General features: G+C 56.9%; 1 protein-coding gene across 1 annotated transcript in view; it reads left to right on the forward strand.

Annotated features, from left to right (window-relative positions):
- FAM171A2 (family with sequence similarity 171 member A2) overlaps positions 1–17117 on the forward strand; it is a 34621-nt gene that overhangs the window by 361 nt on the left and 17143 nt on the right. The window contains 2 exon segments of the mRNA XM_019523560.1: positions 1–120; positions 16655–16882. The exon segment at positions 1–120 is cut by the window's left edge and continues 1 nt beyond it. Of these exon segments, the coding sequence (XP_019379105.1) occupies positions 9–120; positions 16655–16882 (340 nt within the window). The 5' untranslated portion in view covers positions 1–8.

Below are 17117 nucleotides of genomic sequence, written 5' to 3' on the forward strand. Positions count from 1 at the left end.
CCAGCACCATGGCAGCCCGGCGGTGCTGCTGCAGCCGCCTCCTCCTGCTCCTGCTGCTCTTCCCCGGCGGCATCGGGCCGGCGCTGGGCAAGTCTCCGGGGGACCCTCCCAGCCCGCAGGGTGAGCCAGCGGGGCGCGGGCCTTTGTCTGCGGCGGGGGCGCGGCCCCGCGTGTGTGTGTGCATGTGTGTGTGTGTGTGTGTGTGTGCGTGCGTGTCTGGGGGTGCGGATCCCCCCGTCCCCGCCTTGTTTCTCTCCGGGGCTGCGGCACCATTGTCTGCTGCTGGCCGAGGCGCCCGGGGGCCGGATCGGGCCCCTCCCCACACCCCCCTCACCACCCTGGGGGGGGACGTGATCCCGCTGCCTCCTCCCGGCATCTGTCCGTCTTCCCCTTCCCCCAGGCGCCCACCTTGTCTAAGCGTCTGTCTGCCCCCTCTCTTCCCCACCACCCCGAGGCCATCCCCACCCCTCCGTCTGTCCACCCTCCCTTGCCCCGGATCATCTGTCTGCCTGCTTGCTGCCGGGCACACCCCTCCGGCTCCGTCCCTCCACTCCCCGCTGCAGGCAGCGTGTGACCCAGCTCTGGATCCCAGCCATTTTCCTTGTGGGTTGAAGCACAGGGTGGCAGGTGGTGCCCTGCCGGGTGTCCAGCCCTGGCTGAGCCCTGGGAGAGCGGGGTGGGACCCCCCAGGTTCAGGGGATCCAGTGCAGGAGCCCGGCGGCTGGCTATCCTGCCCTGGCGTGGGTCCCGGAGGCTGGAACAAAGGCGGTTTTGGTCACAGGACATGGGGAGTCACCTCCCAGCTGCTTACAGCCAGGACGGGCCCTTCTGGCTGTTCCCCGCCAGGCCTGGTCTGAGTGACTGCCAGGCTGGCTCCCCTCAGCGCGCTGCTTTGCGTGGAAGACGTGCCACAGGGTGGCGAGGAAAGGCTTGGGGCATGCAGTGCACGGTGTGCCCGGGACCTGTGCTTAGGCAACGGGCATGTGGGCTTGGCTTGAGAGCACCGCATGGGCCGCTTGGACCCTGGTGGAGCTCGGCCACCTGCTAAGCCCTGTAGGGCAGAGAGCCAGAGCTCCATGGCACCAAGGGTGTGACCAGCCTGCCTTGGCTCTGCTCAGTCAGGGATGGAGGGTCCCTGCGTTTCGGGTGCGCTGAGCAAGGTGGGCAAGGGAGTTGGTTCATGGCCTGTCCCCTCACATGTCAAGGTTGGAGGCCTGTGCCACGGGCTGGGATTTGTCAGGCCCCATCACAGCACGTCTGCCGCCTCCCATGAGCCACGCGCCCCTGAACTGGGCAGAGCTCTCTGTGGGGAGGGGGCAAAGGTAGGTCCGACTTGAGCCATGTCCCCATGTTCCCCCTGGGCTGTCTGCTCCTATGACCCAGGCACCCAAGACAGGCCAGTGGTGGGCCAGGAGAAGGCAGAGGTTTTGCCATGGTGTTGGTGGGTTTTGGATTAAGCCCACAGCCCAGATCTACAGGGCTTGGATCACCCCATCCCCAGTCGCCATGGCAGTAGGTGACACAGCTCCTTCCTGCACTCAGCACCAGTGGAACAGAGGCTCTGGGGGTGCCTGGTGTTTCTGCAAGAAGGGTGCTGAGTCTCCAGTGTGGAGCTGGCTGGTCCTGGGAGGAGTCCTGGGAGCAAGAGAGAGTGCCAGGATGTGGCGAGCCCAGTGGGGACAGTATTGTGCCATCCTAGGCTCTGTGGTTATGGAGGGCACTGCTAGTGTGGAGGGCCTTCCCCAGCTGTATTTTTGCTTCTGTTTATCCATTCAGCATCTCCCCACTGACCTGAGGATGCCCCCTGTCTCATGTGGTCTGTGTTTAGGCTGAGAAGAAGATAGCAGCCAGGCTTCCTTGCCCTCACCCACCCTTTATGACCAGCCCAGGAGGCTGGTCATGTCTGGGGAGTGGGAGGCACAGGGTTGGTTATGGGATTCTGCTGTGTGGTGGGATATAATGCTAGTTTGGCCACTGCAGCCAGCTTAGGGCCTGGCTCTGAGCAGTCACAGCCTGCTGCTGGTTCTGTGCTGCAAGCATGGTAATACTAGGGGCTTCCCTTCCTGAGTGGAAAGGCAGGGCGCAAGCTCCATGGCCCTGACAGCAAGGCCTCCTGTCTCTTTCAACCCCTCACAGTGCAGGGGGCTCTTCTGCACTTTGCCCATCGCTCCGCTGGGGCCTCTTATTCATCCTTTGATTGATGGGGGCCTGGCCTCACCCACAAAACCTGCTTGTTTCCCCGACATGTGTAATCCAGTGACTGTCTCCTCCCATCTGCCCCGCTTCGCTTCGCTTCCCTGGCAGAGAGTGCTGCAGTGTGCTCGCTGCACAGGCTGAGTGGGGGCTGCAGGGAGGGAATGAAATGGCCCGGTGCAGGCTCCTCTGGGCACGGAGGCAGGGCTTACTGACATCCTGGTCTAGTAGTCAGTGCAGGGGCCTGGCTGTGGGGTGGATGGGATCAGGAGAACCCAGCTCTGTCCCTGGTTCTCTGCACCTCGGTATTCCCATCTGTGAAACATCCTGCCTGCAGGATTAGCATGAAGCTCTGTGGTTGCAAGGCACTTTGAGCTACAGTGGACTGGTCAATGCTGGTTAAAGCCACAGTATTCATGGGACTGGAAATGTCAGTCATGTTGTGTTTTGGAGCTTGCTCCTGCTATGGGGGTGTAACCTCTGCCAGCCTGCTGCGCCGAGGCAGCTGGGTCCAGGCAGTTCCCCTGCAGGCTGACTTGGTGTGGGGACATGGATGTCCCCAGAAGTGTGTGTGAGAACTCAGTCCCTGGATTCATGGTTGGATCTAGGAAGCCACTCCAGGGTGGTGAGGCATGACTCCCTGGGGCCGGATGGGGCTGGGGGGCAGGGTGATGATAGCTATTAGTGCCCTTCTGCTGCTAGTTTAGGGCTTTTGATTTATATTGGTAGCATTTAAGATGCTGCTGAGAGGGCAAGGCCCAGCGTGGGGCAGCAAAAAGGTAAGGGAGGGTCACGGGGGTTCTTCAGAGGACCCTGCCCAGGGCTAAGGCAGCAGGGGGTTGGGTGTCTCTCTCCATGTCTCCTCACTTACTGCCCATGTTAGATGCCTCCTGGGAAATGCCAGTGCATCTCTGCCTGGCATCTGTGAGCGAAGTGGAGCCTGTTGATGGGAGGCCTGGATTTATTGGCACAGATTATGTCCAGCAGAGGGGGTTGCCATCTGCAGCCTCCTGGTGACAGGGCTGGGGGAAAGCTTGATTTCTTTGTAGAGAGAGGGCTCTGCTGAGCTTGGGCCACCCGCTCCTTCAGGGAGGAGTCGGGAAAACCAGGCTCTACCGGGAATTCTCCCTCGGTTGCCATGGTGCCTGACACCGGCTTCCTAGAATAATTCTTCTCCCCGCCCCCGGCTCTGAGTCCCAGCGCGAGGCCATGGCGGGTGTAAAGTCAGGGCATTGAGCAGAAGCAACAGAGGTTATTTCTAGTACCTCTGACTCTGATCGGTGTGTGTGTGTGGGGGGGGGGGGGCATCCAGTCTCTACAGAGACCCCCAGTGCATTTCCCCCCTCTACCCCCAAGATGTCTGAGAAAGCTCAAAGATCGCTAATGGGCTGTGGAGCCTTTGTCCCTGAAGTCTGAGGTCCAAATGAAACCCAGATCAGCAGTGGGGACAGGCTGTTCCCATGCAGGGACTGCATGCGGTGAATTTGCTGCGTCTCAGCACACTTCCCATCGGACCTGCATTCTCAGCGCCAAACTTCATTGTTGGGGTTGGCACAAATTCTTCCAGTCATGGCAGAGCAGCCTAGGACAGGGACGCCCTGGTCCTCTTGTGCTGGTAGAGGGGTCCCCTTGGGTCACTGGCAGTGACTCCTCCTTGTTCTCAGGTGTTTGGGGCCAGTAACCCTTTACGAGTAACCTGTTGCTGCTGAGGAGGCCAAGATGCTTGCCCCCAGTGTGGGGTAGCTGTAGAGCAGCTCTGCCCCTGGCACTGCCCTGTGCCAGTCCATAGACTCTGAGGCCTTAGGGGACCATTAGACTGTCCAGTGTGTTCTCCTGAGTAGCACCAGCCACTAATTTCATCCAGTTACCCCTGTACTGAGCCCAGTAACTTGTGTGCGGCTGTAGTGTCTTCCTGAGGGACAGTCAGTCTGGGTCTGAGGACATTGAGATGGAGGCTCCCCCCCACTCTCTGGGGGTTGGTCCCAGCATTAATCCTCCTTCCTGTTAAAGACGTGTGCTCCATTTCCAGTTTGAATTTGTCTGGCTTCTGCTTCCAGCCCTTGGTTCTTGTTCTGCCTTTCTCACTAGGATAAAGAGCCCTTTAGTGCCGGGTATGTCATCCCCATGGAGGTACTTACACACTGTAATTAAGTCATGGCTCAATCCTCCTTTTGATAAACTAAACAGATTGAGCTCTTGAAGCCTCTCACTGTAAGGCACTTTCTCCAGCTTGTGAATCATTTTGGCGGCTCTTTGCTGCACCGTTTCCTCCTTGACACCGTCCTTTTTAAAATGTGGTGTTTAGAGCAAGGGACTGTAGTCCAGTATCAGTCTCACCAGTGCCATGCGTAGCGGTGACCTCCCCTCCCTGCTCAACTTACTCCTCTCCTGCTTATACAGCCAACGGCACATTAGCCCTTCTTGCCACAGTATTGCTCCGAGTGCTCCTGTTGACTTGTTTGTCCTCTTCCACCCCAGCATTTTGCTCAGTCGTGGGTCTCCCTTGGATCCAGAGCAGCAGAACATGCCCCCAGCTGTAAGTGCTTGAAAGAATTTGATTCACTGCTGGAGATAGTATCGGGGTGGTTGGAGCTGTGACTGTCTTCTGGTCCTGATCTGAGCACAGTGGGGATTCCCAGCCCCCAGCAAGGGCAGTACAACCTGGCTACAGTCAGGAAGGCAGTCATCTCAGTCTGTCCTGGTCTCTGGCTCCAATACCCAGAGAATGCACTCAAACTGGGTATTGGCTGAGTATAGCTACACGTGCTTCCCTACAGTCCCGCTTGTACACCTTCACCCTGACCCCACAGCCCCTCTGCTATCCCAGCCCTGGCTTCTCCCACATAGTTCTGTAAATGGTTTTTGTTCCCTGCATTGCTCCAGCCTTGGGCTCTCCCTTAGAGCTCCACCACACACCTCTCTCCTGTTCTGTTGTGACGTGCTTCTTCTAGCTGGGCTGTGCAGAGGTGTGGGTTGAAGTCAGTGCTCTCAATTGCTTCTTGCCTAGCCCTGCAGGGCAGCAGTATCTCACCTTGCCCCTCCATGTTACAGAAGGTGCTGGATGGTGCTCACAGCCCCAGGCTACCCACTGTAGTTTAGGGCCATTCTGGTGGGGGTCTTTTGGCTTGTGTCCACCTTCTCCAGCTGTGTGTGTGAGAGAGGGGATAGGGACCTCCTTCCCCAGCCTTACAGGCACCAACACATGTGCTGCCCCTGCGTTAGCAGCTCTTTGCCAAGCAGGTCTCTTGGCAGGGGTGTGCTGCTAGAAGCACAGAAGAGCCACAGGCCCAGCAATTGGTTTGTCTGGACACTCTGCCTTCCCCATGGCCCCCAGTTGCGGGCTCCAGTCTGGGGCCCAGGGCGTGTTCCAAGCCCTGCTTGGGTTCAGGGCAGAAAGTGTTGGCCGTCCTATGGGGTGACTCTGGGACCCCTCTGGAACAAGAGGCCAGGCTGTGCTTTCCCTTGTGCCGCATTTCCTTTTGAATTGTGTGACAGGGGCAATGCCCAGGCCTGCTGGGTTGTGGGGTCAGGTGGGTGGGTGCTCTGGAGGGAGTACTGGTATGGAAAGGTCTGTTAGGTCTCCAGACCAGGGCTGCCTGGAACCCCACACCAAGGTGTAGATCCTGACACGAACGGGCGAATTGTTCAAGCCCTAAGAAGGGAGACTGGGGATTCAGGAAGCTTCATTGTGGTGAACCAGATCCTTGTCTGAATTTGAACTCCCACCTGCCATTCTGGTGAAGCCAGAGATGTATGCCATGATTCCTCCCTTCATGCTCTAGGCTGGGTGTTAACAGCAGTGCCCTGCCCCAGAAGTAGCTGCATTATGAATGTGGAGCTGGGAGTCAGGATTTGGGTTCTATTCCTGGCCCTGCCACTGACTTCCCATGTGACCCTGGGTGAGTCACTTCCCATCTTTGTTTCTTGGTTTCCCTCCTTGTATACTGAGGAGGATTTTTCTCCACCACAGTACAGTGCTCTGGGATCTGGGGCTGGAGAATTCAGTGCCTGGGGCTGGCTTCCAGAAGAATAAGGCACCCTGGGGGCACTTGGAGGAAAATTGTGCCCTGAGGCCTTGCCAGGCCCCGGTTCCCATCTGTGCTAGCGCTGCTCCTCGTAGGACTGCCCTTCTCCCACCTTTTGTCTGTCTTAGCTCATTGCACTGTAGGCGCTGTGGGGCAGGGGCTACCTCCCTGTACCTGATGGGACCTACTGGAGTGACTATACAAGTGACTGAGGAACAGGCTTAGCTAAGGAGCTGACCTGGAGTCTCTCAAAACACCCCCACATTTCACTTTTAGGGATTAAAGGGAGGAGGTGCTGCCTGGGGATGGGAGACTGGGATTCGGAGCATCTGAAGAAACAGAAGCACAGTGTGAGTGTGCAGTGAGGGAGTCCTGACCCCAGACCTCTGCTCTCATCACAAGGCCCCAACAGGACTGGGGCTTATTTGCAGCTTGGAATCACTTCCTGGCCTACTCTTGCACTCCCCCTATGGTGTATGGATGTGGGAGGGATGTCTGTTTTTGGGTCCTGGCTCCTTGCATATCTCTGATCCCATGTGGGCCCTGTGATGACCCTGGGAATCTGTGCCTTGTCCTTAGGCTGCAGGAGGGTGCTCTGTCCTTTCAGAGGATCTGCTTAGCTTCTGAGTGGGCGTCAGGGGTACAAAATGGAGGAAGAGTCTACCCCTGCCCCACTCAGTCAGATTGGTTGATGTTTTAGGCCTAAGATGCTCTTAAGGACTATGTGCCCCTGGTGGGGAGGGTGTTGCAAGGGATACTGGCATTCCCACAGCTGGGATGTGCAGCTTCTTCTGTGCTCAGACGTCTTCCTTTGCAAATGGACCTGGCCCTTAGCTCCTGGCAGACATAGTCCTGGTGCTGCAGGGCTTGGGGCCAGCTGGCTCCTAAGGGTTCTACTTGGCCATGTGCAATGGATTTATGGGGCTCTGGTCTTTCAGGAAGGGGAACAGGGCCTACTGCTAACAGTGGGGGCTTCTGGGAATCAGGACTCCCAGTCCGTCTTCCTGCTGTGGTTCTGGTGGAGTATGGAAGTGGGAGGCACCGTTCCAGGGATATGTACTTACCTTCCCTGAATTTTCTTTTGTGCTACCTGGGCCATAGGCTACTGAGACCAGTTGTGAAGCAAGGGGTGGTGAGTTAGGGACATTAGAGCTCAGGCTGTGCCCTGGGATTTGCAGGCTGGAGCTGCATGTGTGTCAGGGGGGTTGTACTGTGCCCACGGGGATGAGGTCTCTGAGCTTCTACTGTTTTACCTTTTAGGAGGGGTGGGGCATCAGTGTGTGAGTGGAGCATCCAGGAGGTAATGGAAACAGCTGGTAGTGACCAGTCCCCTGCCCCATCCCTTTCCCAGCAGCAATGCGTTTTTCCTAGCAGGAGCAGGCAGGGTCCGCTCACAAGCTGGGCTGAGCAGCCAGGAAGAGCCTTTGTCCTTAAAGAGAGCAGAAGCGGGATGAGGAAACTCCCAGCTTGAGCTACCGGCAGATGTGGGGAGCGTGGACAGGACTTCCTTCTGCGGAGTGGTGGCTCTTTGGCATGGTCAAATCAGTGGGCAGTTTGAGGGGGGCCCGGGCCGGGTCATGGGCTGCAATCCAGGTCTGTAACCAACATGCTGGCCTCATGCCTAATGAATAATTAACTTGCTAGGGAGTTGCCCCGATACAGATACAGGAATGGGGTTGACTCTTGGCATTGGTGCCTGCCTGCAAGAGGGAAGGTGGGGATCCATGGCTCTGGGGTGTGGGAACTGCGATCTGGTGACCCAGTGCTCAGGAGATGTCCCTGCTTCCTCCTGAGACTTCACAGCAAGATCAGCTCCTGACACCGCTGGTGGAGCCCAGTCCATGGGAGTTGACAGACTGTGCCAGCTGCTGGCAGCCCCCAGACAGCTGCTGCAGTGCCTGAGCATGGTATGTAGCTGCAGGACGTTCCTCCAAGCGGGGACATTCCAGCTCTTCTCGTGGTCTGGGAGAGGGTCTCCTGCCTTGTCTACGTGATGTGTCCTGGCTACTCTTGGTATGCATGGGGGCAGGGGAGCTTCTGGCACCCCTTTGGGTGTGGCTGTCCCCAGGGCCTGGCCAACTGTGGCATGCCCCTGTTGCAGGCTGCCTAAAATTCCTGTCATTGTTGGACCAACCGTCCCATCTGGGTAACATCTGGACCCAGACTCCACAGGGAGGCCCAGGCTTCTAGGGGGAGGAGGGGGCAGGTTCTGACCTCACTGCCTTTGCTGTCCTTCTGCTGCTACGTGTCAGAGCTGGGACAGTAGGAGGAGGCACTTACTCATGGCACCCCTGTGTTCCCAGGCTTTGCTGACTAGAGGCAGCATCCAGAATCCAGGCCAGGTGAGCACAGAGCCCTGTCACTGCTCTTCCCAGCACATCTTGTCTCTGCTGAAAAGTCTTTGAATTGCCACCTGGCTGTGCAGACCCCCTGCCTGGCTCGTGGTCTGTGCCCTGCAAAGGCCCCGTGCCAGCTTTAATCTGAGGTGCTGGCTGAGGAATCTGTGGGGGTTCCTTGGACCTGTGCAGGGACCTGTCTGCAGCCTCAGACTTAGGCAGCTCCTGAGAGTGATTCTGAGCCTTTTTCCTTCACGTGCGCTGAACTGGCAGGGAATCATAAAGGCAGGCTGAGCTGATCTCAGCACCAAGCACCAGACACAAACCCAACTTTGCAAACTGGCTGCTGAGCAGAGGCCTGGCAACGTGCTTTGCTCTGGGAGCTGGGAACTCTCTGAGGTGTCTTTGTGAGCTGGGCTCATTGCTGTGTTCACAAGCAATTGCTTACTTTCAGTTAAAGATGCCTCTGCAGTTTGTGCACTTGCTCACAATAGCATCACACTGCTGTTAGCCCACCCTGCTCTGGCCACTGGGCTCCTCTCCCTTCCTAGATCCAAGAATAGAAGCAGGAGTCCTGACTTTTGCTTCCATTCCTTCCCTGCTGTAACTCTCTAGACCTTGTCCTCCGCCCAGGTGACCTGTCCAGTCAACCATGGCATCACTTCCCTCCACTGGAACCAGGACCCACAAAAGACAGCGTGAGGGAATGACTGTGAAAGTGGAACTGACCCGCCTAATACTTTTCTACAGCTTCATGCTCTTATCCTTGCCAAGGCCACATGCACGCTCCTCACCACATCCTTCAGGGGCATGCAGGCCATTGGACACACCCACTTTTAGCATCTTAGAGCCCTAGTCTTGCCAATGGTCTGCCGATGGTCAGCATGGTAGGTGGTCTGTCTTGCCACACTTTTGTCTTGACATTGGTCAGAATGGACTGTACAGGCCCTAAAGGAAAAGTGAGGGACTGAATGGTGGGGCAGAAGCCCTCCCATCCCAGCAGCTTGCTAGTACTAGGAGTGGCCTCTCCCTAACTTCAGCTGCTTCTACAGTGAATTCAAAGCCAGACTGAGCCTTGCACTACCTAGGATCTAAACCCATGCCCAGCCTGGGGTGTCCACTAGCTCAGGAGATGTACTAGTGGGAAGGTAGTCACGCCTATCTCAGGAAGGCTTGCCACCTGTCTCCAATTCTCCTAGGTGATCTTGCATCCCTTGGGGTACCTTCTCTTCCTCCAAAAGCTCTCTGAGACCAGGCCGTCGGTTAGTGTCTTTCCGGTGGGAGTGCCGTGACTCAAGGTTGCTGCCGTGTTGAGATTACACTGGGCAGATTTTGGGTGTGTCTGCATTGCTGAGTTTTGTCTGCATGTCACCAGGCTGCTGCATGACTGTGATGCATTGCTGCCTGCTTGCTGGTCTCAGCACAGCAGGCTCATGCAGCATTCTATCACAGAGATGCACTGGAGTGTCAGGATGCAGCAGCCTTTCATGGGTTGATCCTTGCAGTCCTGGCTGGTGATGACCCTGGAGCATTGTCTTCATGCATCACCCATCACAGCTTGAACTGCATCCCTTCAGACAGAGTCCCTTGGGGCTGAGCCAGGCACAAGGGAGGTACTCACAGGGTCGGGAAGAGCATTGTCTCATCAGTGGTGATGTTTCTCACAGCCTCAGTGGGGTGGATTGTAGCGCAAGTTGGCACTGAGTGTGTTAAGATGTCTGTGGGTGGCTGTTGCCTGTGGGCTTTAGCCCTGTGTACTCACAGAACAGCTTTGGGAATCGAATGGCTCCTGTCCCCTTGGTGGCCAAGAAGATTTTGAGCTGAGGCAGATGGGACACTGGGAGTGCTGTGCTGGGATGTTGGTGCTCTGCTGGTCCATGCCTCCAGAGCCTATAATCCAGCATTCCCTTGCCCCTCCTCTCCCCGAGACTGGGAGCTGGGGGAGGCGGGTGTCAATTGATGCTGTGCTTGGGGGTGTGATGGAAGGCTCCTGGTTTGTCAATTGCTGGCTGGGATTGATGCCAAGGTGCCAGGCTCAGATCCAAAATCAGGGGCTTGTTAACCTCCCTGGTGCTGTGAGAGCAGGTGCCAAGGGGAGCAGAGAGCCCCTCCTCTTTGGGGATCTTGCCACCCACAGCATTCCGGGAATTCCCTTGTGGCTGGCTTGCAGAGACTTGCCGAGGGACGCCCACCGGTCCTTTCCAGTGTCTCTTGCTTGAGTTCTTTTGGTGCATCTTGGTGGGGGGAATGCAGTCATGAGAATAACCAGCCTGGGGTTAGCCAGGCTCTCCAAAGCACTTTGCAAGTAGCAGTTAATTCAGCCTAAACCTCTCCCTGGGTGGGCCAGTATGATCCTGCGTTTGAAGGTGGGGAAACTGAGGCAGTGTGAAAGCAGTGACTTGCTCAAGCTTGCCAAGTAAATCAGCAGTGGAGCTGGCTTAGCCCTCACTCCTTGCCTACTGATGTGAGCCCAGCATGCAGAAAAGAGTGCTCTGGTGGTTAGAAGCCCGGAGTCCTGCCCCCACCTCCCCCCACCTTGCTCCCTGCAGCACCCACTAGCCAACACTCCTGCCTCTGGGGTCAAAAGAGGAATGAAGTTTGGGAGAGGGGTCACTGGGGACTCCTGTGTTGCATCCTGTCTCAGACTGTTCAGCCCGGAGTCAGTATTGGATTTACCACCCCAGAGCAGTGACAGGGGTGGGCATCAGCTCTGTGCTGCAGGAGTTGCTCCTAGGCCTCCTTCCAGGTAAGACTGGCTGGGTTTGTACAGGCTGGGCCCTGCGGAGAGGCAGTGGGAGTCTGCATGGGAGACAAGTGACTGTCAGCAGCAGGCAGGTTTGGCTTCAGTATCTTCAGTAAATACAACATCTGGGTGGCTGGCACAAATTTAAGCCTTCCAGAAATAACCTCGCATCTCAGCCGAGGAGTGGCCAGAGCCAGGGCTACAACCAGGGCACGGGGATGTTCCCCACAGGGACCCTGCTTCCCTCGTGCGTCCCTGGGACGTGCCCAGAGTGGGTGTGTGGCCTGTCAGCAGTGCAGGGTGGAGCTGATGCCCAGGTGGTGGGAGCTGCACAGCGAGGAGCACTTGGGGGTGGGAGCTCCCAGAGCCCCAATTCCAGAGACCTGCCTGGGCCTGGCAGCCCCTGAACCAGGTGGCATTAAGCAGGCGCCGAGGCTGAACCCAGCTTCCTGGCTGAGCCCCAGTGAAGGCTGATCAAACCCAGCCAAGCCCCACTGGGCTGGGGGTGCCTCCGGGGAGCGATGGGGGAGGGCTCATAGCTGTGCTGGGGCCTGGCCTGCACTTGGCCAGTCCGCACTTGGCTCCCCCCATGTGGGAACCTGTTGCTCCCCCACGGCTGCCATGGTAACCCCCTAGCAACAGTGCCTGGCCCCGGAAACTGCTTTCTGCTTAATCCAAGCACGGATGTAAAGCAGGGGGGAGGCACACACCAGGCCCAGGCCTGAGCTGAGCACTGCTTTCTACCACTGTTGAGGGAAAGCCACTGCTTCTCTTGTGGCAGGGCCGGGCGGAGGGGGGATGAATGAGGTCGTTGCCAGGGCGACAGGAACTCTCCTTTCCAAAACGGAGAGCCCAGGCCAGCCGCCTGAGGCAGGGGGCTCACGCACAGCTTGTCTCTGGGGAGAGCGAGTATGTGTGTGCATGTGTGTTTGCATGTATGTGTACATGCTCACTCCTGTGTGGGGTGGGGCAGGGGGGGTGTTGGCTTTTGTGTTAGGAGGCTGGCTGTGCCCACCCCTGGGGACGGTAACCCACAGACAGCTCTGCGCAGGCTCCCAGGGGAGCAGAGCTGGAGCTACCGCGGCTGCATTTGAATGTGCAGCGCCTGCGTTGCTAGCCAGGGCAGCCCCCTTTGCGGTGTGCTAGTCCAGCCAGCCTTCCCCAGCTCAGTCCACCTGCCTTGGCCCAACCTGCAGCACCTTGGCCTTTCCAGTCCCAACATTTCCCCCTGCCCATGCCCACAGCTCTGCTCACACCTCTCTGTCCCAACCCTTATGCTGTTCCCATTCAGTGGCCTTCCCCATAGGTCTGCTGAACTTCCTCGGTCCTGACCTACAGCACTGGGATTACTTCCCCCTGCCCCCCATTTCTCCCAGCTCTGCTCATGCCCCCCAGTTGTGGCCCAGAGAAAACCAGCAGCTGTACTACAGTTTGTGATCAATTTGGTGCTAATATAGGCTAGTGGTGGGGTTGAGAACCACTGAAGTTGCGTCATATGTGACCAAATCAGCTCTAAACCCAGGCTGTGGCAGTAAGGGACCCTTTGGTTTGAAAAAGGGATCGAGGCCCTGTTCACTCTGGCTCCATTTGCTTTGGCTAGCGCTACAGCCAGAGGGGAGGCGCAGCACCACAGGGAAGGTTGCTTCATGCTCCTGAAGTGTGTCTGTAGTGCTTTTGCTAATTGGTGCAATGTCTAGAGAAATCCTTAGGGTCTGGGTGAACCCTGCAGGCCTAGAATAGCCAAGCCCAACCCTGCTCTGGCTGCGTCTGGGGTAGCCCCAGTGGAAAACAGGCAAGCCGTGCTGTCTCTAAATATGTGGCAGTCTCCTCTTATGGGATCCTGCCACCTGGCTTTGCAGCTGTTGCTCAGAGGGCCACGTTCCCAAGTACATTTGTAAAAGCTTTGGCTCCAGTGACTTGCTTGGCTTTTCTGAGGGCCCTTGCAATGGCCCTCACTAGTGGTAGCTGGGATCTAGTCGGCAGTGATCAGCACCCCAGCTCTGTTAGGAGAAGGATACCCCCACTCCTGGAGTCATCCCTAGAGATTCATTGACATCACCTGGGTCTGGGTTTGCTGCATGTGTCTGATACAGGGCATCAGTGCCTCTGGGGTGTAGGGTCATGGTCAGCCCAGGAATGTGGAGAATAGGGCTGATTTGGCCCCAAATCTTGCTTCTCTGGAGAACAGACAGGATCTGGGTTTTTCAAGTTTCATCTTACAGCCATACCCTGCCTCTCTGCCCCTGCACCCCTTACTTGTGAAGGAGGTACTAAGTGAGTCCTGCTGTGGTCAAGTAGTTTCAGGGAAGCCCTGGATAGTTTTCATAGGATGGTCTCCACAGTAAAATACCCTTGCAGTTGACACCAAGAGCCTCTTGCTAGAGAAAAAAAGCCTATAGACATTATGCTGTCCCCTCATCTGCAGAAGCAGCGGCTGCAAGAGGTGTGCAGTTGCTTCGGTGGTGGGCCTGGCATCTCTTGCTAGTGCTGAGTTTATGTAGGTCCCCAAGCCAGCCCCACCCCAAACCATTTGTTCACTGCCCTTGCCTCCAATGGGGGTGGGATGCTGCAAGAAGACAGTGCTGACCCTGGGGCAAGCAATGAAAGGGGCCCCTGGCCAGATCAAGGCTGAGGTTCTGACATTTGCAGATCCTCCTTGTCTGTATGCTGAGCTGAGCCCAACTTCCTTGCACGTGGGAGTAGCTTATGTCCAGTTCTTAGCAGCCCAGACTGACCAAGTCATCTTTTGGGGCCCTGGTACTCCTATCCAGGCTATACAGCTCCACTGTGGGGGGATGCTGGGGGAGAAGGGAGTCCCCCCCTCAGGAGACATAGGAGTGGCTGTCATTCCAATTGCAAAGCCCCTGGAGTGATGTGGGTGGAGGACGGCAGCTTATGGTAGTGCAATGGAACGAGGCAGCTGCAGTGGCTCTGATCCAGCTGCACACGCCATCACTCAGAGGCCCCTTCCTCTCCCTTCAAGGGAGCTGAGATCCAGAGCCAGTTCCTCCTTCCAGAGACTCTTTTGGTTCTGTTGGAGAGGAGACAGTTGGAAATATCAGTGCTTCAGGATCCTCCCATTAGTAGGGGGTGGAGAGGAGGGAAATTTTTGCTCTTAAGAATACTGTGGCAGATCCCAGATCTGTAGCTGCCAGGGAGTACTGGGAGCTTGCACTGACCTTTAGCCAGACCCCTCTGACCTGTCTGCTCTTCAAAGAGGCGAGGATCTCCAACCTCTGACACATGTTTGTTGGCTCGTGACTTGGTGCTCCTGGAACAGTTACTTCTGGCCTCAGTGCCCTCAGGCCTTTCCCCAAGTAATGTTGACAACTCATGATATTTGGTGGTGTTTATTTTAAATCCCCTAGATCCTGGAGACATAGGATTAGGTGGAAAGCTCAGCTCTCATTTTCTTTTTTATGAAAAGTTTCTCACCTTCCTGTTTGCAGTAGAGGTGCACTGATACATCAGTCCCATATTGGATCAGCACTGATTTAAGGAAAATTGAGAGTATCGGCAGTCAGCTTTTTTTGTTGGACATGGCCAGTAATGTGGCTGATAAATGCTGCATGCATGCGCACAACCACAGTGCAACATGCAGGTGGCCAGGAGCACAGCCCAGCAGTGTGGAGAGCAGCTGGGTCTGGCTGGTAAATCTGGGCGAGGGGGACAGATCAAGACCCCTGCAGTGAAGGCAGGAGTGGGGCAGGCACTGGTGCAGGGGTAGGGGCAGGTGCTGCCCAGCTGGGGCAAAGCAGGGCATGGGACTGAGCCGCGGCTTGCCCAGGGGGTGCAGGGAGGGAGGGGGTGGCTCCTGCCGCTGTATGCACCCCAGGAGGGCAGTGGGGCATGTGCCTCCAGACCTGTGGGGCAAGGGCAGGCTGCCACTGCAGGTTGGGGCCAGGACTATGCCAGGCTTTTCCCAGCAGGGGCACTGAGACAGGCTGTGCTCAGGGTAGATAGTGGTGGTGCTGGAAGTGGGGGTTGTGTGGGCAGCAGCCACCCAAAATTGGCTGTAGCCCTACTCCCAACACTGCCACTGCCCACCCCAAGCTCAGACCGGCCCAACCCCCACTGGAAAGAGCCCAACGCTGCCCTGGCCCCAACCCGCAGTGACAGCCCACCCTTCTCCCATGTGCAGATCCAGGGGGCACATGACTGCATGCCATCCTGGGGTATGTGCAGTGGTGGGAGCTGCCCCCCCGCCTTCCCGTGCCCCTTTCCCGTGCCCCCAGACAAGCCACAGCTCTGTTCCCTGCCCTTCCCCACCCCAGCTGGGCAGCACCTGCTCCAGCACTAGCCCTACTCCCTCCCTCACTGCGGGGGCCGATGATCTGCTCCCCCCATACCCCTTCCTTCACAACACATTTACCAGCCAGACGCCACTCTCCATGCTGCGGGGCTGCATATCAGAATTGGGTCGGTATCCACCAATATGGCTCGTTTAAAATTGGCCATGAGTATCGGCCCAAAAAACCTCTATCGGTACACCCCTAGTTTACAGGGAAAAGCTGGAAGATGTAAGCCTGATGGCTCAAAAAGCCAGTAAAAGGACCCCAGATTCCTGTTTTTTCCCAAATATGGTGATTTTTAAGGCCTGATTCATGATTTTTTGGGTTGGCAATATTGACACTTGGATGAAATGCATGGCTATTAGCACCAAGGCTGCATGTACAAAACTCATTGCTTTTTATACCCAGCCCTTCCCCTAGGCACTGAGTCTTCCCTGAGCCTGGCCGTGGTGGAGCACTAATCTACCCATGCAGAGGTCTTTGGGATGGAAATGCCAGCTAGGCACAGTGGAAGAGAGAGCCTCAGCTCTGAGCAGTGTTTAATAACAACAGCAAGTCAGTTGGGGAGATGGGACTGGAAGCCAGGTTTCCTGGCTCCCCATCCCCTGGACGTGCTGCCTTTCCTCAGGCCAAGGTGGGTGTTTGCACATGGTCTCCCAGGGTCTGTGTTGCCTCACCCATCTTCTGTGCAGAGGCAGGGAACTGCCTCTGCACAGAAGCAGAAGCTGGGCCTGAAGATGGCTGAAGCTGGGACTTTACTGTCTACTGGGCCCAGATCCTGGGTGCCAAGGACAACTCTAGGCTCACTGCAATGAGGTCTGGCGGTTCCTTATGTGGGGCTGGCCTTGCAAGCTGTCAAGGGCAAGGAGTCTCCTGGCCTGTTCCATGGTGTTCCCCTGCCTTCTCCCAGTTGGTACTGGTCTGTGGACTGGGGCTGGGGGAGGTCAGGACAGCCCTTGAAATGGAGGCAATAGGGCTCAGTGGGCTGCCCATGGGAGTGGGGTGCAGTAGCACTGAGACACTGGCCCAGCTCCCCTCTCAACCTTCTTTCTCTTCCCCCCACAGAGGTGCTGATCAAAGTGCAGGTGTATGAGAGTGGTGACCTCTCCCCCCTGGCCCAGGCTGCCGTGGAGATTTATGGGAACCGGACCTCGCTGGCCTCAGGCTCCACAGACCATGAGGGCATTGGTGTGCTGCCCATCAGCTACCGCTTGGGGACCTGGATCCTAGTCACTGCCACCAAGCGGAGCTACGTCACCAACTCTGTGCCCTGGCGTGTCGACAAGCTGCCACGTGAGTGACTGCCCAATGCCACTTTGCTTACATGTTCTCTGGAGTGGGGATGGGCCCTGTCCAGGCTGGAGGTTTGGAGACATTTCTTTACAAGGCTGCAGGGATTAAGGAGCTTGAGGATGCTCCCTTACTTGGCTGGAGGGATCTGGGGAGTTTACAGTATTCCATCTTTGAGTGATGATCCTCTTTGAACTTGGGCTAATGGTTGAGTTTGGAGGTGGTTGGCTGGAGTAGG

The sequence above is a fragment of the Gavialis gangeticus genome, unplaced genomic scaffold (assembly GCF_001723915.1).
Source record: "Gavialis gangeticus isolate Ggan-Ray unplaced genomic scaffold, GavGan_comp1, whole genome shotgun sequence".
NCBI lineage: Eukaryota > Metazoa > Chordata > Crocodylia > Gavialidae > Gavialis > Gavialis gangeticus.